The sequence below is a fragment of the Girardinichthys multiradiatus genome, chromosome X (genome assembly GCF_021462225.1).
Source record: "Girardinichthys multiradiatus isolate DD_20200921_A chromosome X, DD_fGirMul_XY1, whole genome shotgun sequence".
NCBI classification, from domain to species: domain Eukaryota; kingdom Metazoa; phylum Chordata; class Actinopteri; order Cyprinodontiformes; family Goodeidae; genus Girardinichthys; species Girardinichthys multiradiatus.
In genome coordinates this window covers 12,648,613-12,673,742 of record NC_061817.1, presented here as the reverse complement: position 1 = coordinate 12,673,742, position 25,130 = coordinate 12,648,613, and the positions used below count along the sequence as shown (strand labels likewise).

Genomic DNA, 25,130 nt, shown 5'->3' with positions numbered 1-25,130 from the left:
GAGAATATTAAACCTTTTTGCTATTCTGCTCTTTAGAGTTACACATGTCTAAAAACCTTTAAATGATTTTAATGGAGAAAACAAGACATACTATAGAGACAGAGAGAGATTGGACGAAAGGACCCACCTGCTACAATTTCCTGAAATATGATTGGCCAAAAACAGATACAGCCATTAGCATTAGGTGACGCAATCGCTCCTGGCTGTTATAGTGTCGGCTCTCAGCAGGAGTGCAGCGTGACGTTAAAGAGTCATTACGGCGACATGTCTCTCAGTAAAGTCGTTCGGAGTTTAATTAAACCGGCCCGGGGCCTGCTGGCGTCATCGGAACCGAACCTGAAACGGAGCTACGCGGCTGTCGCTGAGGCCAAAGCTGTCCTGGACCACGAACTGGACACGATCCGAGCCGCGGGGACGTGGAAGGCGGAGAGGATCATTACCTCCAAGCAGGGTCCGCTGATCAACGTGGAAGGCAGCCGTGAGAGTGAGTTCTTGTTCGTCACAGAATTCCCAGTTAAGGAACCTTAAAAACGTGGATCAGTGAAGGAGACTTTACTTATTGTGAAAGGTAGATTTTTAATGCGTTTATTTAGGCAAAGGATTCATGATTGCACAACAGCATGAGCACTACTTCTGGTTCAGTTAAGTTTATTTTTATAGCACTTTCCACATAAAAATCTCAAAGGGCTCCGCAGAATACTAAGATCAAAAACGGAATTAAGATAAAACATGAATAAAAGACAAAGAGCAAATCAAAAGATACAAATATTTCAGTCTTTGCATTTCCATGCAAGAAGCCCTAAATTGTGCATCTGAACATTGCTACATACCACAGAACACTGCACAAAAAATAAAACATTTGCTCTCATCAACTGTAAAGTCTTATTCAATGTAAACTGTAGACTTTCAGATATAAACAGTTCAATGTGTTAATTTTCTATAAGAGAAAGAGAATAAAACCGAAAGATGCTGTTAATGCCAGATACTGTTGTTTTTTTTTTTTCATCAACAAATACACACATACTAAAAACACAAATAGATTGTAATAAAAAAAACACAACAAATGGAAAAAATGCTAATTATGCTTCATGTGTATCTGAGCTGATGACATCACAAGAGGCACAAAAATCAAGGGGTTGGTCATTTTGCCAATTGGTACCATTGGTAAAAAACAAGAAAAACCCCACATATGTTAAATATAATGTTAACACTTAATTGTTGGCTGCAGTTTTCCAGGGCATTTATAGACTGAATTGCGTTGGGATCAGATTTTTTGATCACTTTGTACCTGACTTTTCTAGGTAATAAATTAATTTTTGTTTATTTTCCTTAAGGAAGTATGGATATATGTCTCCAATGAATAATGTCTACCAGTGGAAGGTTACTTTTAGTTTTTCTGATTTGATATAGAGTCATTATCTGGTATATTTTCAAGGAGTAGACCGATCCAGAAGAGGATCAGAGCCAAAATAAAAGGGAATAGAGTGGAAAATCTTTGTCCATAATTCATGCTGAACTACAACAAAAAATGAACTGATACACCATAGTTTGAAGTGGAACTAAACCCCAAATCAACTTTTTTTCGCAGATAAACTGTATATATTGGGCCTTAAGGCTGCTATTTTTATGTTACTGTGCAATTTTTTGAAATTTTCATGTAAACTTGTTTAATTCTGCAGTATTTGCAACGCTGGGTCCTGCAGTTGAATTTTCCTTTTACTTCAAACAGTACAGTTTATCTCTGATTTACTGTAAAATGTATTTAGTTGATTTACACCAGTTAATGCTTAGTTTTGAAACCATACTTACACTGAGCAGTTTTAACCGCTCAGTGAAAATAAAATATGCTACAAACCTAACATAGATCTGCATGGCGGAAGCTGTAATCTCTACCTTGTTACAGTCCTGCAAGCCAAGCAGATCCTCTGTTGAGTTGTTGACATTTCAGCAGCAACCCTTTCCATACATTGACACTGCTGATTTATGAATGCCCCCACTTGCTTTAGGTCATGACCTGTCATGTGCAAAACTGACCATGTGTAAATACTTCCTGGATTGTTTGTGCTGTACTCTTCGTTCTTATTTCAGGACTTGGTCACAATGTTTATTGTCTTACTGCAGGTGAAAGTAATTCATTATTTTATTTATAATCTACCTTTTAAATAAAATAAGTATTTTCTTCTTGATCTGAAAAATGCTGCGTTTCAGGTATACTGAATTTCTGCGCCAACAACTACCTCGGCCTGTCCAGTCACCCTGAGGTAGTCCAGGCGGGAATAGATGCCCTGAAGACGCATGGTGCTGGACTGAGCTCTGTCAGATTCATCTGTGGGACGCAGGTATGGTGGTGGTTGATGTGCTCAGAGCATGTAAACTGCTAAATGCATGTAGTCCCGCGCAAAAGTTTTCATATCCCCAAACTTCTGTGTATTTTACTGGGATTTATTGATAGAATGAACATAAAACTTTGCATGATTGTGAAATGGGGGGAAATTGCCCTGTATTAAGCCTCAATCAGCATAAAAAAGTATCCCGTCAGCATATTGCTGCCACTACCATGTTTCACTCCAGGCACTGTGTGTTTTTTGGGTGTTGTGCACACGTTTATTTCGGGGGAGTAAACTGACTGAATACAAACACATTCTTCCTTGCAGATTTTATTTGTTTTAAAAAACCTCCACTCAACAATTATGCATTATTTTAAATTGGTCTATCAAATAAAATCCCATTAAGATGCAATCCTGCTTGTGGTTGTTACGGTTACTTCTGCGAGTTGCTGTAAGACTGGAAGGGTTTCATTTTTTTCCCTTTTTAAGGATCTTCACAAAAATCTGGAGCAGAAGCTGGCAGAGTTTCATGAGAGGGAGGACTGCATCCTCTACGCCAGCTGTTTTGACGCTAACGCCGGGTTGTTTGAGGTACATCTACATTTACTCTCTGTTGCCCCAGCACAAAAGAAAAGCAATCTCTGTGACACCAGTAAAGCATGAAGTAACCTTTTGCAGGTCCTGTTGGGCCCAGATGACGCCGTGCTGTCAGATGAGCTCAACCATGCCTCCATCATCGACGGGATTCGCCTGTGCCGGGCAAAGAGGCTGCGCTACAAACACATGGACCTCAAAGACCTGGAGGAGAAACTCAGAGAGGCTCAGGTGTGTGCTAAAGAGACACTTTTTTTGTTGTTGCAATGGCCCTTTAAAACGTTTCTACCTTTCAGCCTTGCTGGAGACCGCTGATGCCACTCTAAGCTCAATGATAGGTTGATGCAGAGATTTCTTGTGTTCTCATTTTTAACTACTGTTGATCCTGTTGGGTTGCGAGCCCCATCACATGTGGGTTTTTCCCTCTTCAGTCTTCTCGAATGCGCCTCGTGGTGACAGATGGAGTCTTCTCCATGGATGGAGACGTTGCTCCCCTGCGAGGAATCTGCGACCTCGCCGAACAGTACGGAGCCATGGTGTTCATAGATGAATGTCACGCCACAGGTTTCCTGGGGCCTCGGGGCAGGTGAGGAAGTAAAATACAGTAAAAGCCTAACTTTTTTCTATTGTGACATGCAACTCCGTTCTAGATTTGAACATTTAATACAAGGATATTTGGAATCATGGATTACTCTGTTTGGAAGCAGAGAAAGTTGGAAATCAGAAATATTTTGAATTTGATCAACACCGCTGTGTCTGATTGTTCTTTTAAAGTAGTTTTTTTTTTTTTATTCTAACTGAAAGCTGACTAAACCTCTGTGTCTTCCAATGTGCAGAGGAACAGATGAGCTCCTGGGAGTGATGGACAGAGTTCAGATTGTGAACTCCACTCTGGGAAAAGCCTTGGGAGGAGCAGCAGGTACGTCCACTCCAGCACAGGAATAGTCACTCACTTCTTAGCAGTGCTTCGATACAAGAATGGGATGTTTCATTTAAATATGTTCAGTCCACCATCCAAAAATGGAAAGAGAATGCCGCAGCCACAAACCTCCCAAGATATGGCCGTCCACCTGACAGGCTGGGCAAGGAGAGCAGTTATCAGAGTAACAGCCAAACTGCCCATGGTAACTCTGGATGAGCTGCAGAGATTCACAGCTCAGGGGGTAGAATCTGGCAACATCAATCTACAAATAACTCTACATATCGGGCCTTTATGAAGGAACTCCAGTTTTTAAAGAAAGCCATGAGAAGTCCAGGTTTCAGTTGAAGCGAACACCGTCAACATATGTTAGGAGGAACAGGGAAGCTGATCACAGTTGATGGGAAGATGTATGGAACTAAATACTGGCTGAAAACTCTGTATGCTGCACAAGACTTGAATACTTTTGCAAGCCGCTGTCTACCAGATTTGCAGCAGTGTTTGGCCAGCTTATGGATGTAGTTCTAATATTAGAAAGTGTAAGCTGAAGTTTAAAGACCTGCATTTTAGCAGGTCTTCACCTTCTTGTTTTTAGCTGCTAACTGTGTTTCTCCATCAGTGGTCATGATATCTATAGGCTATTTACCCACCCCCACCTTCTAAAGCTATAGCAGTCTCTAATATGCCTTTACTCCCAGGTGGTTACACAGTTGGTCCAAAGCCTCTCATTGACCTGCTCAGGCAGCGCTCGCGGCCTTACCTGTTCTCCAACGCCCTCCCACCTCCTGTGGTGGGTTGTGCGACCCGGGCTGTGGAGCTACTGCTCGCCTCCAATGAGATCGCACAGAGCATGACGGCTAAAACCATGAGGTGCGTTTGCCCTATGGAAGGTGTGGCATGTAGAATATAACAACTCTTCCTTTAGTGATTTATATTTGTTGCTTTCATGGAGAACAAACATTGCAATCATGAGACATGTGATTGGTGCTCTAAATCTACTCTAAACATCGTCCAATCAGGTTCCGGAACAAGATGACGCAGGCTGGCTTCACCATCTCAGGCTCGTCACATCCCATTTGTCCCGTGATGCTCGGCGATGCACGTTTGGCCTCTCTGATGGCCGATGACATGCTGAAGCATGGTGAGATGCTGTACCTGAGGTGACACCACAGGGGTTGATATTACGTAGAACCTCAGCTGACGACCCATCTTCCTCCTTCCACAGGAATCTATGTGATTGGATTCTCCTACCCAGTCGTGCCAAAGGGCAAAGCCAGAATCCGGGTTCAGATTTCAGCAGCCCACACCGACAGCGACATCGATCGCTGCCTGGACGCTTTCATCCAGACGGGCAGGAAGCACGGAGTCATCTCCTGAAAGGAGGAAGAGACGCAAGAATCGGGAGACATCAGCAAACTGCTCGGCCTTATGGATGACACTGGTTGTTACTGATGAATAATGATGACTGAAATTTTAGGCTCATAGGTCAATTTAAAATGAATGTTGTTTTTCTGTTTTCGTAGATGAATAAAGTAATTTTGCTGGAGTGTAGGTGATTATATTTGAAGACAAAAAGGGCTAAAAATTAAATTACTCCTGCACTACGTCTTATAGGAGAAAGAATGTTTCTCCTCAGTCCATGAATGTGATTGAAAATGATTGCTGGAGCTATTTTGACCGGTTTAGTGTTGCCTTGACTAATATAATAAACTTATCTTTTGGATATTAAATAGCTGTACATTTTTTTTTTTAGGTAGAGGAAATTTTACCATTCATACAGTCTGATTAAACGTATCTGTATGTAAGCCAAATGTAAAATATTCAGCTAGGGACAAATATTTTGAGACCGACACAGATCCTGTTTTTAGAAACTTTACTGCTTTCATTTTTAATTGTGGACATTTGTATTGAGTCTGGGTTGCCATGGAAAGGTTTAGATATGTCTAGGGATTACGTTGCCACCAGTACAGAGCTAGCAGGCAGTATTTTTGTTTGCACAGTTGGATGGAGACCTTTGAAAACTGGCCTGGTGGCAGATAAGGCAGCGGTAAGAGCCACATGTTTCCAAGAGGAAGATCAAGGATAGAATGACATTTTGCAGGAGGTATGGATTGGACCCCAGGGGACTGGAGTGAAGTTGTTTTCTCCAATAAATCCCAATTTAGACCTAACTTTTCATAAACTTCCATGTGTTTCTAAACAGCAGAGGGTTTGTATGAATGACACCCAGATGGGCCCCTCCTTGTACACCAAACCCCACCTTAATAACTGCAAATAAAGCAGAGTTTAACAATCCATTCAGCTCATGAGACAATACATGATATTGTGTTCATTGGAAAAAAACAAATCTTTTAAAGAACAAATTTTTAAAGAACAAAAACAATTTGTTTCTTAAAGGTTTTATCAATGCCTGGATATTGAATGTTCAGTGTAGAATAATGTAATTCAGATTTAACCAGTCTTACGATTTTGAGAAAACTGATGAAACATATTCCACATTCTGTAGAAATCTGTGAAATTGCCCTTTAGTTTAGCATCAATAAAAAGCTACAAATCAGATTCCAGCTTTAATCTACTTAGAAAGTTGTGGTATTTGTTTAAATGTTGTTTATAGGGCTTACACTCTGCACAACACAAGGGGAGCGCACCCTCTTGTAATCGACTGGACATTCAGAGTAGCAATAGAAAATTCACTTTGGTTGCAACATTTGACTGGTTGTTCCTGCATCCCCCAGCTGAATGCCACCCTGGACTGAGTCATATCGACCACATCAAAAACCAACAGTGTTTCTTAATAAAAAATCCTTTCACAAAAACACTGAACCAGTAACGTTTGTGAAAAACTACATTTCTGTCAGTCTTAAAACTATTGGCAGGTCTCTGTGCAGTCCAGTCAAGTTTCTCCACGCCAAACCTTATACACCTGCAGCCATGAAAGTGATTTTAACACCGGAATACATTGATTTGGTTGTCTGACCCAATACTTTTAGCAATATTATTCAAACAGTAATTGCACATCTTGAATTTACACAGAATGGGTTATACTGTAAAACCTTCAAGTGGTTTTAAAAACATACATGAGGCAAAATCATTTTACTTTGATCATGACAAACATATCTCCCTAAAAAGCTCCAAACTTAATAAATGAAAACAGCTTTTCATTTGACCCCAGTCACCACGTGTTGCTCTGTAGCCCCTCCCCACGTTGTCTTTTTCGCGCCATCCTTCTGTTAAGCCCTACCTCCCTCCTTATGACGCGCCTACCTGTAAGCTTTTTTCACCAATAGAAGGAGCCGATGTTTGGTTTCACCAATCAGCAGACAGCAGAAGTACGTCAGCGAAGGACGTTCGCGGGAAAGCAGACAGGAAATTACCCAGTGTTTTTCCCGCGAAACGTACCATCTGTGCAGCTTTGTCACCGCTAGTTAGACGCCTCGGTTTTTCTTTGTCAAAGGAAAGCTACCTTCTTCTCTCCGGATTTTTATTCGCGCCGCTGCGTCCATCCAGCTCCCTGCATTATGTCTGGCTTTGACGACCCCGGAGTGTACTACAGCGACAGCTTCGGAGGTGGAGATGCTCCCGGCGGGGACGAAGGCGGACAGAAGCGCATCCAGATCAAGAAAAGGTTCCGAGAGTTTCTGCGCCAGTTCCGAGTGGGAACCGACCGCACCGGTTTTACATATAAATACAGGTAAGTAACGTCGATGTAGTATACAGAGAGGGAGAAATACCGGTTCGTGTAACAAAAAACAAAAAAAATATATATATATATATATTGCGTCGTGTTTTCAATCTGTTGTTGATCCACTTCAGCAGTGGCTAGTTTTGCAGAATAATTGTGCAGTCCATAAATCTGGACTTCATGAAGGTGTAGCGATAAGAAAGCTGTTTTTAAAAGATCTCTTTAAGAAGTCCTGTTTAAAATGTGCTAGGAGCCATGTAAGGTAAGGTAAGGGACACAGCATGGGGCCATGTTAGATGAACTGCAACTTTCTGGTCTACATGCAGAACCCTGTGAACAACTAACGCTACACATTGCCCTGAACACATCATCCCTACAGTGAAACGTGGTGGTGGCAGTATCATGCTGTGGGAATGCTTTTCTTTAGAATGGGGAGGGGAAGTGGTCAGTTTATGGGGAGAAGGATGGAGCTAGCCTTTTGCAAATATTTATAAAAAGTTTATAAAATTTATAAAAAGTATGGTGTGCACTTGTATTGAGTCCCCTTTACTGTCGTACCCTTAAATTAGAACACACTAAATAGAGTAGAAATCTAAAGTTTTAAAGTAGGGCTATATTATAAACCCAAGCTTTGAACATCTCATTGACCATTCCCACTGTTACCGCATGGCGATGGCAGCATCATGCCGTGGGGATTCATTGCTTCAGCAGGAACATGAGTTAATGGGATGATGGATGGATGGATGGAGCAAAAAAACAGGGCAATATTGGTAGAAAACCTGTTGGAGGCTGAAAAAACCAGAGGCAGAGGTTCATTCTCCTTCATGACAAAGACTCTAAACGTACAGGGAGAGCTGCAATGGAAGGGTTGTGATGAACCCAGATAGAAACCCTGCTTTGAAACAGAAATAATAAGTGTTATATTCATTTCTCATGTAACTCATTTAAATCAGAGATGAGCTGAAGCGGCATTACACCTTGGGGGAGTACTGCGTGGAGGTGGAGATGGAGGACCTTGCCAGCTTCGATGAAGACTTGTCGGACTGCCTCTACAAGCTGCCCACTGAGAACCTTCCCTTGGTGAGTTCTGTAGAATATAAACTATCTATGTGTGTAACTGGAAGGTGCAGATATAGGGGAGTGAGAGGCATAGAAAGTGCAACGTCATAAATTAGTGAATGACAAGGGAGAAAGAGTAGAGAGAGGGCAAGGTCGTAAATAGATGGAGGATGAAAGAGATGGGAAGATGAGTTTGCCAGAAGAAAGTAACCAGAAGCACTCCTTATTTGGGCCTAAGGAAATGTTATGCTATATACATGAGTGACATGATATATGTATATGTTGAACACACCCTTAAGACTGAATAAAACTAGCTGGAAAACAGAGGACAGTAGAGTTGGGCTCATAGGTTTTCACTGGAGCGCCTTTCTCTCACTCTGCAGAGGCGAACATAAGCTGATTGTACTTTGTGTTTATTTCACTCTTTTGAAACCTGTACCCAAATCAACGGACCCGGGGAAGCAGAGACGGCTTCGACAGTTTTCTAGTTCTCTTTTTGTTTTCTATCACAATGATTTCCTTCTTCTATCATTAACCGATTTTTAAATCGCAGCTGGAAGAAGCTGCTAAAGAAGTAGCCGATGAGGTGACCCGTCCCCGGCCCCTGGGCGAGGAGACCGTGCAGGACATCCAGGTCATGCTGAAGAGTGACGCCCATCATGCTTCCATTCGCAGCCTCAAGGTACCTGCTTTTCGTCTTGATCTTTAGCTTGATTTAAAAAAAAAAACCAAAAAAAAAAACGAAATGTTCTGGATTCTCGCAAGATTCAAAAGTTAAAGCAAATATCAAATGTGTCGAGTTTGCACAATTCACAGTGTAGAGATTTTTTGTAATTATGACTTGCTATTTATAAGTTCTCTGTTTTAGCAACTATGTCACTAAGAGCTGCATTACAACCGTGACATCAGTCGTTTTAATGAGGACTTTACTCCTGTATCAGTCGGAGCAGGTGTCTCGTCTGGTGAAGGTGCACGGCATCATCATCTCGGCCACAGCAGTCAAGGCGAAAGCCACCAAGGTGTGCCTGCAGTGTCGCGGCTGCCGCAATGTCCTCAACAACATCCCCCTCCCTCCGGGCCTGCAGGGATATGCTCTGCCACGCAAGTGCAACAGGTGAGTGTGAGCGAGAGGGGTCAACTCCTCCAGCCAGGTTTTAGTAAACAATGGCAACTCTGACCTGTTGGAACTTTTGCCGCTCAGCGAGAATGCCGCTAGGGTGAAGTGTCCCATGGACCCCTACTTCATCATCCCGGACCGCTGCATTTGCGTGGACTTCCAGACGCTCCGTCTGCAGGAGTCCCCGGACGCTGTGCCCCATGGAGAGATGCCCCGTCACCTCCAGCTTTACTGTGACAGGTAGGAGGGGCTCTTTGAAGCAGGTAGATCCACGGTGGTGTTTTCTGCTAACACAGGTTCAACCCCCTCTTCTCCCAGGTATCTGTGTGACCGTGTGGTGCCCGGCAACAGGGTGACCATCGTGGGGATCTACTCGATCAAAAAGGTGGCAGCTGCGAAGTCCAAAGCAGGCAGAGAGAAGGGTATCGGCGTAGGGATTCGCTCATCCTACCTGCGAGTGGTCGGCATTCAGGTGGATACAGAGGGAGCAGGCAAGTGCACCACCTTCTTTCTTTACAGGTTTTTATGTGATAGACGAAAACACAGGAGGGCATAGTTGTCTAAGGGGCAGGACAAGAAAAGACGGTTTTATAAAGACAAGGTGATAGATGATAGCAAGAAATCTCTCCTTCCATGATAGATACCTGGAGTGTTAAGAGCTCAGGATCATATTTTCTATCATAAATATAGTTTAATCATCCTCATAACCTTATCCCTGCCCTGACTGAGTTGCTGCTAAGAGGTATTGCTGTAAATTGGGCTTACTACAAATGCATACACTTTGCAAAGCATTGTAGAAATTGTATTTAAAAAGTTGCATCATTCTCTTTTCACTTTAGAATTTTGTGCTACTTTGTGTTCGTCTCACATTAAATCCCAATAAAATACACTTATGGTTATAATTGACCTTAAAGTTAGAGGGTTTTAAAATGCTTTGGATGAGTTTATGCATTCATCTGCTCACATGGAGGCATACCACATCTTTCTAGTCATGTTTAATTTTTTTCCTTCCTCGTTCCGTGTGTTCCAGGTCGTGGTGCCACTGGATCGGTGTCTCCTCAGGAGGAAGAGGAGCTCCGAGCGCTCGCTGCTTCGCCTAAAATCTACAACTCTCTGGCGAGCTCCTTGGCTCCTTCCATCTACGGCAGCGACGACCTGAAGAAGGCCATCACCTGTCTGCTGTTCGGAGGTTCGAGAAAGAGGTGGGAAGCCAGTTTCTGTCCTCGCTCTAGCCACAGGGTCCAGATTTACGTGTTTGGTTACCATTGTGATGTGTGTCCTTTAGGCTGCCGGACGGTCTGACTCGTAGGGGCGACATCAATTTGCTGATGCTCGGAGATCCTGGAACAGCCAAGTCTCAGTTGCTGAAGTTCGTGGAGAGATGTGCGCCAATCGGGGTACTTAATCTTTCTGCAGAGCTGCAGTAGAATCATTAACATTAAGTGATGTAATACTCAGTCATTCGTCTGTGGCCTACAGGTTTATACATCAGGTAAAGGCAGCAGTGCTGCTGGGCTGACTGCCTCGGTGCTGAGGGATCCAACCACCCGTGGATTCATCATGGAGGGAGGAGCCATGGTCCTGGCAGATGGTGGAGTTGTTTGCATTGATGAGTTTGACAAGGTAAGATGGAACCAAGTGGCTGGAGTGGTGCGTTTCTTATTTTGCTCCAGAAGCTTAGTGAAATCTGTGTTTTTGTTGCTCAGATGAGAGAAGACGACAGAGTGGCGATCCATGAGGCCATGGAGCAGCAGACCATCTCCATCGCTAAGGTATTTATAAGAAAGGGGAGTTAAAAACAAAAGCTATTGGGGTGGTTACCATGGTAACCTGACATTTTTGCATCTCCCAGGCGGGCATCACAACCACCCTGAACTCGCGCTGCTCCGTGCTCGCCGCCGCCAACTCCGTGTTTGGCCGCTGGGACGACGCGAAGGGAGAGGACAACATCGACTTCATGCCCACCATCCTGTCTCGTTTCGATATGATTTTCATCATCAAGGACCACCATGACCAGCAGAGAGACATGGTGAGGAGTGCTGGAGGGTTCCTGCTTCACAGTGCTGGTCACAAGTTCACATCCACCCGTTATCAACATTAACGTGATATTATTCTAGGTTTTTATTCATGTTTCACCTCTTCCTTGCCTAATCGTGGTTTGGTGATTATTAAACAACTTCAGTGATGTTTAAAAACAGGAATCTGGTTCTGGTACATCTGGATAAGTGTATCTCATCAAGTTGCATCTCAACCGCATGCAGATGTTTCTGACATCATTGGGCTGGATATGTGACAACTTGTCACATTTAAATTATCTGGTTTCCTGGAACAGACCCGTCTTTAAGAGCCTAGTCCGTAGCTTTTCCATAGGCTTGGGGTCATTCCAGAAGCCTAATATTAGCCTGCTTCATCCATTCCAGCACCAGTTTTGATGTGTTTATGATCATTGTTCTGTTGGAACACCCCGTAATGTTCCAACTTGTCAACCATCTGACCCAACCTGTCACTGTTAAACGAAAGAAAACTGGTCAGAACTTCCAGGAAACAATCCAGGAACCACCAGGGTTCATGCATATCAAACACCTGAAGATACTGGAGCACCACTCTCCCTGTCCACATTAAAACCTGTTCAACATCTGCATTAATTAAGAGGGTGCCAACCTGGAGTGAAGCCCCAAGCTTGACTGAATTGTTGTTTCTTACATGGACCAGCCAGATATCTTCTGGAGAGAAATGTTCTGATCAGAGAAGGCAAAGGTGGAACTCTTGGGCCACAGTGACAAGAACAATGTTTAGAGGAGTTGAGGGGAGTCTTTTAAACCCAAAAACTGTCAAGCATGTTGGCAGCAGCATCATGCTGAGGGGAGGGTTTAGCTGCCATCAGTTTTCCAAAAATGTTAGTCTGACATCAGAACCGCCCTTGATTGCAGACTCTGGCTCGCCACGTCATGAACGTCCACCTGAGCGCTCAGACGCAGACCGAAGGTGTAGAGGGCGAGATTCCTCTGGCCACTTTCAAGAAGTACATCGCCTACGGCAGAACGTGAGTGCGCCCCACAACATGTCTGAGTAACGGCCCCCAGTCATGGGCTCAGATGTAAAGTGTTTGTGTGGATGTTTGCCCACAGTAAATGCGGCCCTCGGCTGTCGGCGGCCGCTGCTGAGAAGCTGAAAAACAGATATGTGGTGATGAGGAGCGGCGCGAGGGAGCACGAGAGGGAGACGGACAAGCGGCCCTCCATCCCCATCACCATCAGGTATATCTCCTTTCCAGTATTGCTCTTTCTGTGTTTTTACTCTATATTTGATATGATTTGGTAATATCTCCCGTTTTATTAACAGGCAGCTGGAGGCCATCGTCCGTATCGCAGAATCTCTGGCTAAGATGAAGCTGCAGGCTGTGGCTGGAGAAGAGGAGGTGGACGAGGCCCTCAGACTCTTCCAGGTGTCCACGCTGGACGCTGCGCTGTCTGGCAGCCTCTCCGGTAGGGTTATGGAGTTTTACTTTCATAGGATTTGGCTGTTTTTTGCTAAGCTTGACAGTTTCTCGCTGTTAATTAGGAGTGGAGGGATTTACCTCTCAGGAAGACCAGGAAATGATCTCCCGCATTGAGAAGCAGCTCAAGAGACGTTTTGCCATCGGCTCCCAGGTGTCCGAGCACAGCATCGTGCAGGACTTCACCAAGCAGGTCGGTTTGAGTCTAAGACACTGCATGTGTCAACGTCATTTATTGCACGCCATCGGTAAAGTCCTGTAAAAAGCACTTAAATACCTTATTTTATTGCAGCAGTATAGTCTCTCACTGGAATAACGTCAAACTCCAACTTTAAATTAGTCTTTCAGTAAAGGGAGAAAATCTAATGCTAAGAAATAATTGGTTTTATGTCATACTTTATATCTTGTTGTTTTGCAAAAGCTGCAGCAACGTCTCAGGGTCTCCATGGCAACAATTAGAGGCTATTTACCTGCTAACAGGTTGTTTTGGAGTGATGCTAGGAGAAAAGAAACTTCTCCTTCCATCATAAAACAAGCATGGTACTGTTCAGAGTATTGAAAGCAGGCGCTCTAACAATTGTCACTGATGAATTTGGACTTGTTAGGCAATAAAACCTTTACCGGGGCTGTTCTTGTTCCCCACGTCAGTGACATCTGACTGTTCCTATATGCAAACCACAATGAATGTGTTTTGCTTTTTAATATTGAGAGCAAATCCTCATCACTCCACTCTTTTCTCCCGCTTCTACAGAAGTATCCAGAGCACGCCATCTACAAGGTTCTCCACCTGATGTTGAGGAGGGGGGAGCTGCAGCACCGCATGCAGAGGAAGGTCCTCTACAGGGTCAAGTAGAGGAAAGTGTGCTCTCAGCCACACATTATGTCGTTTATGTAAATAGCTTTTGGTCTGTGTTGTTCTGGTTGCTGGATATTTGAGGATGGATTCTGAAAATAACATCGCTGTTCAGGTGCAGATGCTGTTTAAACAAATAAAAACTGAATTGTATACACAAGTTCTGGCTGCACAGATTGCTTGATTATCATGAAGTCTGCATAAAGTGCCCTGTGAACATATAAATAGGCCTTGAATTGTATTCATATTTTCATAATAAGCCAGAAATGTCACTGAATGTAATTGGGTTTCATGTGCTAGACCAAAATAGAGTAGTCCATTACTGTGCTGTGGTGGGAAAATGATGCAGTACTTCTTTTTTACAAAAAAAATCTGAAACATGGCATGGATTTGAATTCAGCCCCTTTTACTTTAATACCCTTAAATGAAATGCAATTAATTGCCTTCAGAAGTCACCTGGTTAACATATCAAGTCCATTTGTGTTCAACCCGTCACCTGAAAATGAAAATATGGCCAGCTAAGGAGAGCATGGCTGAAAGAGCTATGGAGGAGCTGCAGACATCATAGCTCAGGTGGGAGAATATAACTGTTAGTCATGTTCTCCACACATCTGGACTTGACAGCCTAGTGGAAAAAGGCCTCAAGAAATCCAGTTTGCAATTTGCCTCCAGCCATGTGGTGGGGGTGGGGAGCAGCATGTAGAAGAAGGAACATTTAAAACACTGAGGGGCAGAAAACTAACGCCACACAATCCACCCATAGGTAGATTTGTTTTGCAGTGGTTCAAAACATTCATTTAAAATCGTTACACATGCAGAACCATTCAGTTCTCAAAGTGCTCTAAGCTCCATGAGTCAAATCAAAGTAGAACACAGAAAAGCATAGCAAGACTTCAAAATAAATATATGAGAAAATCTTTATAAAGCAGAAATATTTTAGACCTGATAAATCAAATGTGACTGACTGTTGGTACTCTCCAATCAGTCTAGTTGAGGGGAACTCTTCTCTGACCAAACGGTCACACCAAGAAAAGGGATAAAACTGATTTGATAAAAAGGATAATAAAAGTTAAATATGGTTTGGACAATATTAAAATGCCACGGTTTCCTCAAGGAGAAGGCCCGCTAATGTGACTTTTTGAACACTGCCTCCTATGGAACAGAAGTCCGAGTCTCCTCAGCTGACTCGTCTCGATGTGACGAAGCAGCCGTTCTACTTGGAGCTCCTCAAACTATCTCTAAGGTTCGAGTGCTGGCTACCCTGTGGAGGAAGCTCATTTCAGCCGCTTTTATCTGGGATCTTGTTCTTTCAGTCATGAATGTTCGTGCCCATAGGGTAGGCACGTAGACCGACCTGTAAATTTGACAGCTTTACCACATCGAACCGGTACAGTGTCCGCATTACTGTGGTGGCCACACTGATGTCCGTTAATCTCCCGCTCCATTCTCCCCTCAATTCTGCACAAGACCTTTCCAACTGAGACAGGAACTCCCCTCCAACATGGAGAGGGCAAGCCACCCTTTTCCAGTTGAGAACCATTGCTCCGCTTAGGGGAGCTGATTCTCACCCCCGCTGCGTCAAACTCGTTTTGCAGCGGAGTGCGAATCCAGAATCCACCCCAGCAAATTATTGCTTAAATTGTGCGTGGAGCCTTTTGATTAAAATATGCGGTTGAATTGTGTTAAAAGTTGAGGAAAAAACACAAATAAAAGCTTGGCATGTGTCCCATTAGAATCCAAGTTTAGCATAGTGAGGGTTGGATCCACTGCTCTTCTATCTAAAAGATGCCCAGTCTGCTTTAAAATCTCACATGTGATTAAACTTTCAAATATTTTCATTAAAACTGAGGTTGAAGTTACTGGTCTAAAGTCACCAACAGTTTTAGAATAATTGGATTTTGGGGGAAAAACAACAACAGGTGTTGGGAGACGTGATTGCAAAGATCATGAAACACAGGACTCAAGATTTCTCTACACAGTGTTTCTTTTTTTACTTTTACAGAATTAAAAGCCTGAAGCCGGTCCAGGTCAAAGGAGGAGATGGATTGAGCCAATTACAGAACAAAACATGTTAGAGACTTGATAACAGCGTGATAATTCAACTTCCAGCAGGACAACAACCCTAAACACCCAGCTTTAGCCACAGTGGGCTTGTTTAGATATAAAACTCCATTCTGTCTGACTGAAAATGGGCTACGTTGCAAAGAAGTCTCTAGATGTGTGAAGCTGGTTGGAACATGCCCCACATGACTTAAAGCTGTGCAAACGGGGTTCTCCAAAGCATTGAATAAATACAAGAGCACACCTCATTTTTCAGATTTTTTATTTTAAACTAATTTCAAAATCATGCATCATTGTCCTTCCATTTCACAATTATATACTATTGTGTAAAATCCATTAGAGTTTGTGTTTACAAGAAGACAAACTGAAACAGACTCTTTGCAAAGCATTGTACATGACAAGCTCCAAGTTACAGTTCTGCTGCATAGATCAAATTTAAATTCAATCTTGATTTCATATTTAGCATGTAAAGTGCTCCACGTGCATGTTGAGTATAAAAGCCACATTTCTACAGTGCATACATTCCAGCTCCTATAGTTGCCAGGGCAACACACAGTCCTATGGTGAATTGCAGGATGGGTGACACTGGGACCCTGGTAGCTGCCAAGCTCCTTTTTGATATGTCCGTTTCTGTTGTGATGCTCAGCATTTTCTGTAAGTCATCAAAAACCTAATAGGAAAAAAAGCATGTTGGATAAACTCAGCAAGTTGCAAAATGCTTGCTCTGCATACAGAGGGTTTCAGTTCCTGCTTCTGCCAAATCTAAAGTGACGTGGAGGAGTTTATTAAGCTGTCACCGGTCAGTGACCTCTAACTCTAACTGGGAACCTGCTTGATCCCTGTCTCCTCACCCGGATGTTCAGCTCAAACGCTGCCACGGCCTCCTCCAGAACGACCGCCTTCTCCTCCTCGGTCAGCTCCACGCTGTTCATCCGGCTCCTGTACAGCTGCTTGAAACGGTTGGGGCTGCTCACGCCGGGGAAGGAGAAGAACGACAGCCCCTCTTTGCTGCTCAACCCCAGAGATTTCTGAGTGATTTTTCCCAATACTTGTCCGCCTGACAGATCGCCGAGGTAGCGGGTGTAGGCGTGGGCAACGAGTAGCTCAGGGTTGTCTTTGCCAATCTAAAAAAGGAGCCAAAGGGAATGCTTTTAAATTCAGCTTAGGTAGTGGAAATCTGTTGGTCCCTGAATACATTAGGGATTTTTTGACATGTGCAATGTGGTTCTTTACCCAGGGCAGCACAGTCTAGAGAGCAAAACAAAGGAAAAATTGCAGTTTTGATTAGCTAGTGGCAGTAGCATCCAGTCAGTGTGTAAGCATTGTAAGCACCTCACTAATGATGCAGAGGTTGGTATCTGTTTAAAAAAAAAACATTGATGTCCTTTATTCTGTTTGTAAAAATAAATGGGGGGTGGGGGCTTAGGAGAGGACCACCCAGGTTGCTATTCAAGCAAGAACCGCCACTGACTGCAGAACATTTTTACCCACCTTTCTCAGTCTCTGTTCATATCTGTGTGTGGCTGCAGGGACAATCACTCTCTTCTTCCAGTCCTGGCCAAAGAAATACTCCAGATCTCTTTCCAGAGATTCCAAGCGGGAAAGTTTCTGAGGGAAGGGCTGGCGAGGCGAGCCGGTTACTACGCCGGGAACGGAAAACTCCAAACACGTTGGAGCACATTTGAAATTAAGCGATGTCTAGATAAATCAAGCAGATATTTAACGTCTACATAGTTATATTCCCACACTAAAAACATTGTAGAAGTTAATTTGTGTCACAGAAAGTGTAATTTTCCACAATTTACTCACAGCTTTTGTTGCTATGGTCCGCCATGGCTTCCCCTGCTTGACCAATCCGCTTCGACCCGCAATGAATGATGGGAAATGATGGGCCGCGAAGGATACTCACGACCCATCCTTCAAATCGGGCAAAATAAGGACACATTTGTCGGCAGCATTTGCTCGGAATTATTCATGAATTGGGACAGCCTTCGTCGCCGCGCTGTAACGTAATCGGCCAACGAATACGGCCTTCGAAGGATGCAGCCCTGAGGCTGACTTCCGGGTCAGCCTCGGCGTTGGTACATTCCCTTTCCGGTTGATTTTCTGAAATGTAAAATTGTTTTCTGAAATGTAAATTTGTTTCGGTACTTGTAAAAGTGTTTTGCACCCCCCGGCCACCGTACTATACAGGTCCTTCTCAAAATATTAGCATATTGTGATAAAGTTCATTATTTTCCATAATGTCATGATGAAAATTTAACATTCATATATTTTAGATTCATTGCACACTAACTGAAATATTTCAGGTCTTTTATTGTCTTAATACGGATGATTATTGGCATACAGCTCATGAAAACCCAAATTTCCTATCTCATAAAATTAGCATATCATTAAAAGGGTCTCTAAACGAGCTATGAACCTAATCATCTGAATCAACGAGTTAACTCTAAACACCTGCAAAAGATTCCTGAGGCCTTTAAAACTCCCAGCCTGGTTCATCACTCAAAATCCCAATCATGGGTAAGACTGCCGACCTGACTGCTGTCCAGAAGGCCACTATTGACACCCTCAAGCAAGAGGGTAAGACACAGAAAGAAATTTCTGAATGAATAGGCTGTTCCCAGAGTGCTGTATCAAGGCACCTCAGTGGGAAGTCTGTGGGAAGGAAAAAGTGTGGCAGAAAATGCTGCACAACGAGAAGAGGTGACCGGACCCTGAGGAAGATTGTGGAGAAGGGCCGATTCCAGACCTTGGGGGACCTGCGGAAGCAGTGGACTGAGTCTGGAGTAGAAACATCCAGAGCCACCGTGCACAGGTGTGTGTAGGAAATGGGCTACAGGTGCCGCATTCCCCAGGTCAAGCCACTTTTGAACCAGAAACAGCGGCAGAAGCGCCTGACCTGGGCTACAGAGAAGCAGCACTGGACTGTTGCTCAGTGGTCCAAAGTACTTTTTTCGGATGAAAGCAAATTCTGCATGTCATTCGGAAATCAAGGTGCCAGAGTCTGGAGGAAGACTGGGGAGAAGGAAATGCCAGAAGTCCAGTTTCAAGTTCCCACAGTCAGTGATGGTCTGGGGTGCCGTGTCAGCACTTCATGCTTCCATCTGCTGAAAAGCTTTATGGAGATGAAGATTTAATTTTTCAGCACGACCTGGCACCTGCTCACAGTGCCAAAACCACTGGTGAATGGTTTACTGACCATGGTATCACTGTGCTCAATTGGCCTGCCAACTCTCCTGACCTGAACCCCATAGAGAATCTGTGGGATATTGTGAAGAGAACGTTGAGAGACTCAAGACCCAACACTCTGGATGAGCTAAAGGCCGCTATTGAAGCATCCTGGGCCTCCATAAGACCTCAGCATTGCCACAGGCTGATTGCCTCCATGCCACGCCGCATTGAAGCAGTCATTTCTGCCAAAGGATTCCCAACCAAGTATTGAGTGCATAACTGTACATGATTATTTGAAGGTTGACGTTTTTTGTATTAAAAACACTTTTCTTTTTATTGGTCGGATGAAATATGCTAATTTTGTGAGATAGGAATTTTGGGTTTTCATGAGCTGTATGCCAAAATCATCCGTATTAAGACAATAAAAGACCTGAAATATTTCAGTTAGTGTGCAATGAATCTAAAATATATGAATGTTAAATTTTCATCATTACATTATGGAAAATAATGAACTTTATAACAATATGCTAATATTTTGAGAAGGACCTGTACAGTGGGGATAACAAGTATTTGATAGACTGCTGTTTTGCAGGTTTTCCCACTTGCAAAGCATGTAGAAGTCTTTAATTTTTGGTCAAATTTCCAAATCACAATGGGATTTTCTGGATTTTTGTTTTAGGTTCCGTCACTCACAGTTGAAGTGTATACGATAAAAATGAATTACTTCCACATGCTTTGCAAGTGGGGAAACCTGCAAAACTGGCAGTGTATCAAATACTTGTTCTCCCCACTGTATCTCCATTTGCTGTTAGGTTGTGTCATTACAACCCTAATTGCAGTGATAAGTGAACATAATAAAAGTGAAGTCACCATTAGAGGGCTGTAGTGATAAACCGTGTGAACAGAGCAAGAAGAAGAGTGACCTTGATTAGATTTGTCCTGAGCAGTAATAGAATAAAGGAGGACTTCTAAAAGTTCTTAAAAAGTTATAAAGCTCCTTCTGTAAACAATGACAACTGTTTTAAAAATTCAATGTCCTCAACACAACACAAGAAAATGACATCAAGTGACTCCTAAGTCAGGCGACATGGTCAAACAGCCCATCAGGTCAACATTTCAGGACTACAGCAGCATAGACTAAAATAGAACTGACCATGTTGAATTTTACGTCTGGTTTGTTTGACACATCAAATCAAAAATACTTTTATTACAGCAGAAGCAGTCAAAACTTACATATATGTAGACAAATGTTTAATCACGGGACATGTACAGTGTACATATGAACATATCTAAGGGTGTATTCACACCAGGAAAGTCCTTTGGTCCACTTGTTTGGTCCGGACCTAAAGCAAACATTATTTTTTTCATTTGGTGCAGTTTTTTTTACATTGTACTTTTTGCAAGTGAACTATTACTTGTAAACAAAGCCACGCAGGTGACGATCATTGTTCCCATTGGACAGAAATGACGGGGGCGGGACAGAGCGCAGACCTGGACATTTAGGAAAACAACTGTAGACGTGCTGCGTGCAGCACCTCTGTTCGGCATATTTATGGCGTCATTACATTTGCAACATTATTGTGAGGCTGAAGAGCAGCTCATTCAACACAGATTTTGAGACGTTAAATTTTTTTATTTTGGAACCCCGTTCCGTTCTCTACGTGTCCCACAACAAGCCAGTAGCGATGCTAAGCAACACACATTTATCAGGTATGATTAGCTTACAACACACACCTTTGCTAGCGGCTACGGTGGCTTTTTATGTCCAAAGAGACGTACGTTTTTGTAGTTGGTTCGGATCGGGGTCGGTTTGTATTCAGACCATAAGCGAAACGCACCAGAGTCCGTTTGGAAGCGGCCCAAGACCACCTCAAAAAGTGAGTCTCGGGTCCAGTTGTTTGGTTTGGACCAGGGTTCGCTTGAGTGTATTCACACCTGCACAAAAGGTCCGGACCAAGGGGGGAAACGAACTCTGGTCTGTTTAAAGCGGACCAAAAGTGGCAAGTGTGAATACACCCTAAACATTTTTGTCACATTTGGAACCCCATATAACCTGGGCTACTTTAATATGCCTTGAGCACAATAATAAGAAAATTTAATGACAATACTGTTGCTGAATATCGCTATGGTGATTATGCTTATAACTAACCCATTTTTCTGAATCCCTTTCTTCTTTTACTTCATCACAATGGGCGGGTCAAAACTGGACATGATAGAAATAAGTATGGTGGCGTATTTTCCTTTCCCGTTTTAACTGTATTGTTTGGATGCTCTCTTTTTGTATTAAAAGAAACATCTGTAACGACAGAAGAAATGTGGGCAGGTCATCAAGCTTGCTATTTTCCTACTTCACTTTTCTACCAAGTTGTGTAACAAGGAAGGAAAAATGCTGTTGACGAGGCACGCTTAGATCCCAAAACTGCTGGAAAAGCATGTTGGTTCTCAAAAAAACACCAAAGTCCGAAGAATGGGAGTCTTGTGGTGGAAAAATTTATTTTCTGAGCTTTACCATCTTTGCTACTAAACATAAACATTAAGTCTCTAACAGGTTTTCTTCAAGGGTCGAAGTTCAATCCAACTTCCTATCAATTTGGACCAGCTTCCCTGTCTCTGCAGAGGAAAGGAATATCCACAGCAAGATGCTGCCACAGCATGTTTCAATGTGTGGGTGATGTAATGGTAAAACTGATAAATGGCCTACACTTGTATAGCACTTTATCGAGTCCCCAGATACCCCAAAGAACTTTACACTACAATGGTCATCCACCCATTCACACTCTGACAGCGGTAAGCTACATTGTTGCCACAGCTGCCCTGACAGAAGTGATGCTACAAAACACAAGCGCCACCGAGCCCTCTGAACACCATCGGCAGACAAGTCAGCTGAAGTGTCTTGCCCAAGGACACAACGACTGAGCGGGGCTTCAAACTAGCAACCCACTGGTTACAGGATGAACTCCTACCACCTGAGCCACAGCCACCCAAAGCTGATGTACATTGTTTTTCTGGCATAGTTTTCTGCACGCAGGCCAAAAAGGTCTTATTCAACCCAAGCCCCATCACGTTTGGTGTGTCACGTAATAACTTTTTGGCTATAAGGGACTTCTTCTGCCTTTCTTTCAACAATGTATAAATTCCTGCCATTTTTGTATTTAGGTATCAGAGCAAAGAAGCTGAATGCAAATGGATGTCACACTTTTTTAAGATTTTAAGTCATGAAAAATGCTTAAAACAAAATATCCTTTGACTTCCTAATTATGCACTACATTGTGTTAGTCTGTCACCTAAAATCACAATTAAATACATTAGGGTGTGTGGTTGTGACATGAAAACGTTCAAGCTGTGTGAATACTTTTTCTAAGCAATGTCAGTGTTTGTTTATGTTTTGTATGTATGATTTGTAACTGGTAACTAGGGTTAGGGTTACCTATGGGTGTAAAAAAAAAGGGCACCAAAATGGAACAATGAATGAGGAACATTGTGATATTTTAGTTGCTGTACTTATTTAAAACAAGAAAAAGTAGACTTAAAAGTGAATTAAAAAAAGTGAATAAAAACCTTTGAAATCAAAGCTGTGAAAGCATAAAATTATATAAAACCAGAAATAATTCAACCTCGTCCCTGGAAAACTACTCTACAGAAGCACCTTCGTACATTTGAGCAATATAAGTAACTCCAAACTTCTCTCTTTTGAGTTTTGCCTTATCATGGTTTACCATTTTTGCCACTTTGGGTTCACATCTGCTTTGTCATGTGGAGCTGCTGCTGGTTTAGAAACATGACGCAGCGGTCACACTTACCGTTTGACTCAGCAGCTACAACATCAGGATGGTATAAAAAGTGTGAGAGGTGTAAGAGGCTACAGTAGAGCCATCGCAAAGAAGAGACAACTTCTGCTTAGGGAAAGAACTGAGGACTGCAGATTACTGAATGTAAGTCCATCTGTTTCATTGACTATTGTTGCTTTAAAGGCGCTTTTAACAAGCAACATAAAGAGTTCAGTGTTACCTACACAGATGGAGACCTTGAAGAGTGCAAGGAAAGATGACTCGGGTGAAGCTGGCCGGTATAACCCATTGTCTTAATTGTTCAATGAAATGATTTAATAAAGGTCGTTTTTCCAGCATTTAGTGAAAAAGAAGATGGATAATTGTAATCTTTGTTTGCCGCCTGTCTTTAGCGACTTATCCGAGCAAATCAAAGCCGCCACTAAGGAAAACCATATCAGAGCTGAAAATACAGAGCTGATGCTCAGTTACCAGAAGGGACAGATTACTCTGCCACAATACAAGGTAAGATGATCACATTTGAAGATCAGCTCTCTCTGCTGCTTTTTGTTTTCCACATCATCCTAAAAGTTGTATATTCCTCTAATGTCCCCCGATAGGTCCTGCTGTGCTCCCTTTATGAGATCTACAAAGCTCTAGAAGAAGAGCTGGACAGAAATTCCTCTCATCCAGCTGTGGCGCCTATTTACTTCCCTCAGGAACTTTCCCGCTTGGAATCTCTGGAAAGAGATCTGGAGTATTTCTTTGGCCAGGACTGGAAGAAGAGAGTGATTGTCCCTGCAGCCACACACAGATATGAACAGAGACTGAGAAAGGTGGGTAAAAATGTTCTGCAGTCAGTGGCGGTTCTTGCTTGAATAGCAACCTGGGTGGTCCTCTCCTAAGCCCCCACCCCCCATTTATTTTTACAAACAGAATAAAGGACATAAATGTTCTTTTTTAAAACAGATACCAACCTCTGCATCATTAGTGAGGTGCTTACAATGCTTACACACTGACTGGATGCTACTGCCACTAGCTAATCAAAACTGCAATTTTTCCTTTGTTTTGCTCTCTAGACTGTGCTGCCCTGGGTAAAGAACCACATTGCACATGTCAAAAAATCCCTAATGTATTCAGGGACCAACAGATTTCCACTACCTAAGCTGAATTTAAAAGCATTCCCTTTGGCTCCTTTTTTAGATTGGCAAAGACAACCCTGAGCTACTCGTTGCCCACGCCTACACCCGCTACCTCGGCGATCTGTCAGGCGGACAAGTATTGGGAAAAATCACTCAGAAATCTCTGGGGTTGAGCAGCAAAGAGGGGCTGTCGTTCTTCTCCTTCCCCGGCGTGAGCAGCCCCAACCGTTTCAAGCAGCTGTACAGGAGCCGGATGAACAGCGTGGAGCTGACCGAGGAGGAGAAGGCGGTCGTTCTGGAGGAGGCCGTGGCAGCGTTTGAGCTGAACATCCGGGTGAGGAGACAGGGATCAAGCAGGTTCCCAGTTAGAGTTAGAGGTCACTGACCGGTGACAGCTTAATAAACTCCTCCACGTTACTTTAGATTTGGCAGAAGCAGGAACTGAAACCCTCTGTATGCAGAGCAAGCATTTTGCAACTTGCTGAGTTTATCCAACATGCTTTTTTTCCTATTAGGTTTTTGATGACTTACAGAAAATGCTGAGCATCACAACAGAAACGGACATATCAAAAAGGAGCTTGGCAGCTACCAGGGTCCCAGTGTCACCCATCCTGCAATTCACCATAGGACTGTGTGTTGCCCTGGCAACTATAGGAGCTGGAATGTATGCACTGTAGAAATGTGGCTTTTATACTCAACATGCACGTGGAGCACTTTACATGCTAAATATGAAATCAAGATTGAATTTAAATTTGATCTATGCAGCAGAACTGTAACTTGGAGCTTGTCGTGTACAATGCTTTGCAAAGAATCTGTTTCAGTTTGTCTTCTTGTAAACACAAACTCTAATGGATTTTACACAATAGTATATAATTGTGAAATGGAAGGACAATGATGCATGATTTTGAAATTAGTTTAAAATAAAAATCTGAAAAATGA

General features: G+C 43.0%; 4 protein-coding genes across 4 annotated transcripts; 3 read left to right on the top strand and 1 right to left on the bottom strand.

Annotated features, from left to right (window-relative positions):
• Nucleotides 1–181: 181 nt before the first annotated feature.
• LOC124862770 (2-amino-3-ketobutyrate coenzyme A ligase, mitochondrial-like) lies at nt 182–5,570 on the top strand. Its single transcript, XM_047356891.1, has 9 exons — nt 182–484; nt 2,209–2,339; nt 2,817–2,918; nt 3,006–3,152; nt 3,353–3,507; nt 3,758–3,840; nt 4,539–4,710; nt 4,860–4,981; nt 5,066–5,570. Exons 1-9 carry the CDS (start codon nt 265–267, stop codon nt 5,215–5,217), a joined length of 1,284 nt encoding a protein of 427 aa, XP_047212847.1. The 5' UTR covers nt 182–264; the 3' UTR covers nt 5,218–5,570.
• Nucleotides 5,571–7,247: 1,677 nt separating this feature from the next.
• On the top strand, nt 7,248–14,207 carry LOC124862762 (DNA replication licensing factor mcm5-like). The gene is made up of 16 exons (XM_047356874.1): nt 7,248–7,531; nt 8,476–8,602; nt 9,135–9,263; nt 9,523–9,695; nt 9,783–9,938; nt 10,017–10,189; nt 10,729–10,900; nt 10,984–11,095; nt 11,178–11,321; nt 11,405–11,470; nt 11,551–11,727; nt 12,629–12,741; nt 12,827–12,955; nt 13,041–13,183; nt 13,260–13,387; nt 13,946–14,207. The coding sequence occupies exons 1-16, from the start codon at nt 7,359–7,361 to the stop codon at nt 14,045–14,047; spliced, it is 2,217 nt and encodes a 738-aa protein (XP_047212830.1). The 5' UTR covers nt 7,248–7,358; the 3' UTR covers nt 14,048–14,207.
• Nucleotides 14,208–16,353: 2,146 nt separating this feature from the next.
• LOC124862778 (heme oxygenase-like) lies at nt 16,354–17,953 on the bottom strand. Its single transcript, XM_047356900.1, has 4 exons — nt 17,918–17,953; nt 17,600–17,748; nt 16,960–17,232; nt 16,354–16,778 (listed from the first exon to the last, which is right to left on the bottom strand). The coding sequence occupies exons 1-4, from the start codon at nt 17,940–17,942 to the stop codon at nt 16,617–16,619; spliced, it is 609 nt and encodes a 202-aa protein (XP_047212856.1). The 5' UTR covers nt 17,943–17,953; the 3' UTR covers nt 16,354–16,616.
• Nucleotides 17,954–23,103: 5,150 nt separating this feature from the next.
• On the top strand, nt 23,104–25,130 carry LOC124862777 (heme oxygenase-like). The gene is made up of 6 exons (XM_047356899.1): nt 23,104–23,214; nt 23,299–23,348; nt 23,463–23,574; nt 23,670–23,885; nt 24,253–24,525; nt 24,707–25,130. The coding sequence occupies exons 2-6, from the start codon at nt 23,299–23,301 to the stop codon at nt 24,866–24,868; spliced, it is 813 nt and encodes a 270-aa protein (XP_047212855.1). The 5' UTR covers nt 23,104–23,214; the 3' UTR covers nt 24,869–25,130.

What these genes read in the sequence shown, in the direction of transcription:
- LOC124862770 (XM_047356891.1), top strand. Translation starts at nt 265, where the DNA reads ATGTCTCTCAGTAAAGTCGTTCGGAGTTTAATTAAACCGGCCCGGGGC. An exon ending in AGCCTTGGGAGGAGCAGCAG is followed by an intron (nt 3,841 to 4,538) that starts GTACGTCCACTC and finishes CTTTACTCCCAG; the next exon opens with GTGGTTACACAGTTGGTCCA. An exon ending in ATGACGGCTAAAACCATGAG is followed by an intron (nt 4,711 to 4,859) that starts GTGCGTTTGCCC and finishes TCGTCCAATCAG; the next exon opens with GTTCCGGAACAAGATGACGC.
- LOC124862778 (XM_047356900.1), bottom strand. Translation starts at nt 17,942, where the DNA reads ATGGCGGACCATAGCAACAAAAGCT. An exon ending in GGACCATAGCAACAAAAGCT is followed by an intron (nt 17,749 to 17,917) that starts GTGAGTAAATTG and finishes TTCCCGGCGTAG; the next exon opens with TAACCGGCTCGCCTCGCCAG. An exon ending in ATGAACAGAGACTGAGAAAG is followed by an intron (nt 17,233 to 17,599) that starts GTGGGTAAAAAT and finishes CTCCTTTTTTAG; the next exon opens with ATTGGCAAAGACAACCCTGA.
- LOC124862762 (XM_047356874.1), top strand. Translation starts at nt 7,359, where the DNA reads ATGTCTGGCTTTGACGACCCCGGAGTGTACTACAGCGACAGCTTCGGA. An exon ending in CTGCCACGCAAGTGCAACAG is followed by an intron (nt 9,696 to 9,782) that starts GTGAGTGTGAGC and finishes TTTGCCGCTCAG; the next exon opens with CGAGAATGCCGCTAGGGTGA. An exon ending in AGAGATGTGCGCCAATCGGG is followed by an intron (nt 11,096 to 11,177) that starts GTACTTAATCTT and finishes TGTGGCCTACAG; the next exon opens with GTTTATACATCAGGTAAAGG.
- LOC124862777 (XM_047356899.1), top strand. Translation starts at nt 23,299, where the DNA reads ATGGAGACCTTGAAGAGTGCAAGGAAAGATGACTCGGGTGAAGCTGGC. An exon ending in GACTCGGGTGAAGCTGGCCG is followed by an intron (nt 23,349 to 23,462) that starts GTATAACCCATT and finishes GCCTGTCTTTAG; the next exon opens with CGACTTATCCGAGCAAATCA. An exon ending in TTACTCTGCCACAATACAAG is followed by an intron (nt 23,575 to 23,669) that starts GTAAGATGATCA and finishes GTCCCCCGATAG; the next exon opens with GTCCTGCTGTGCTCCCTTTA.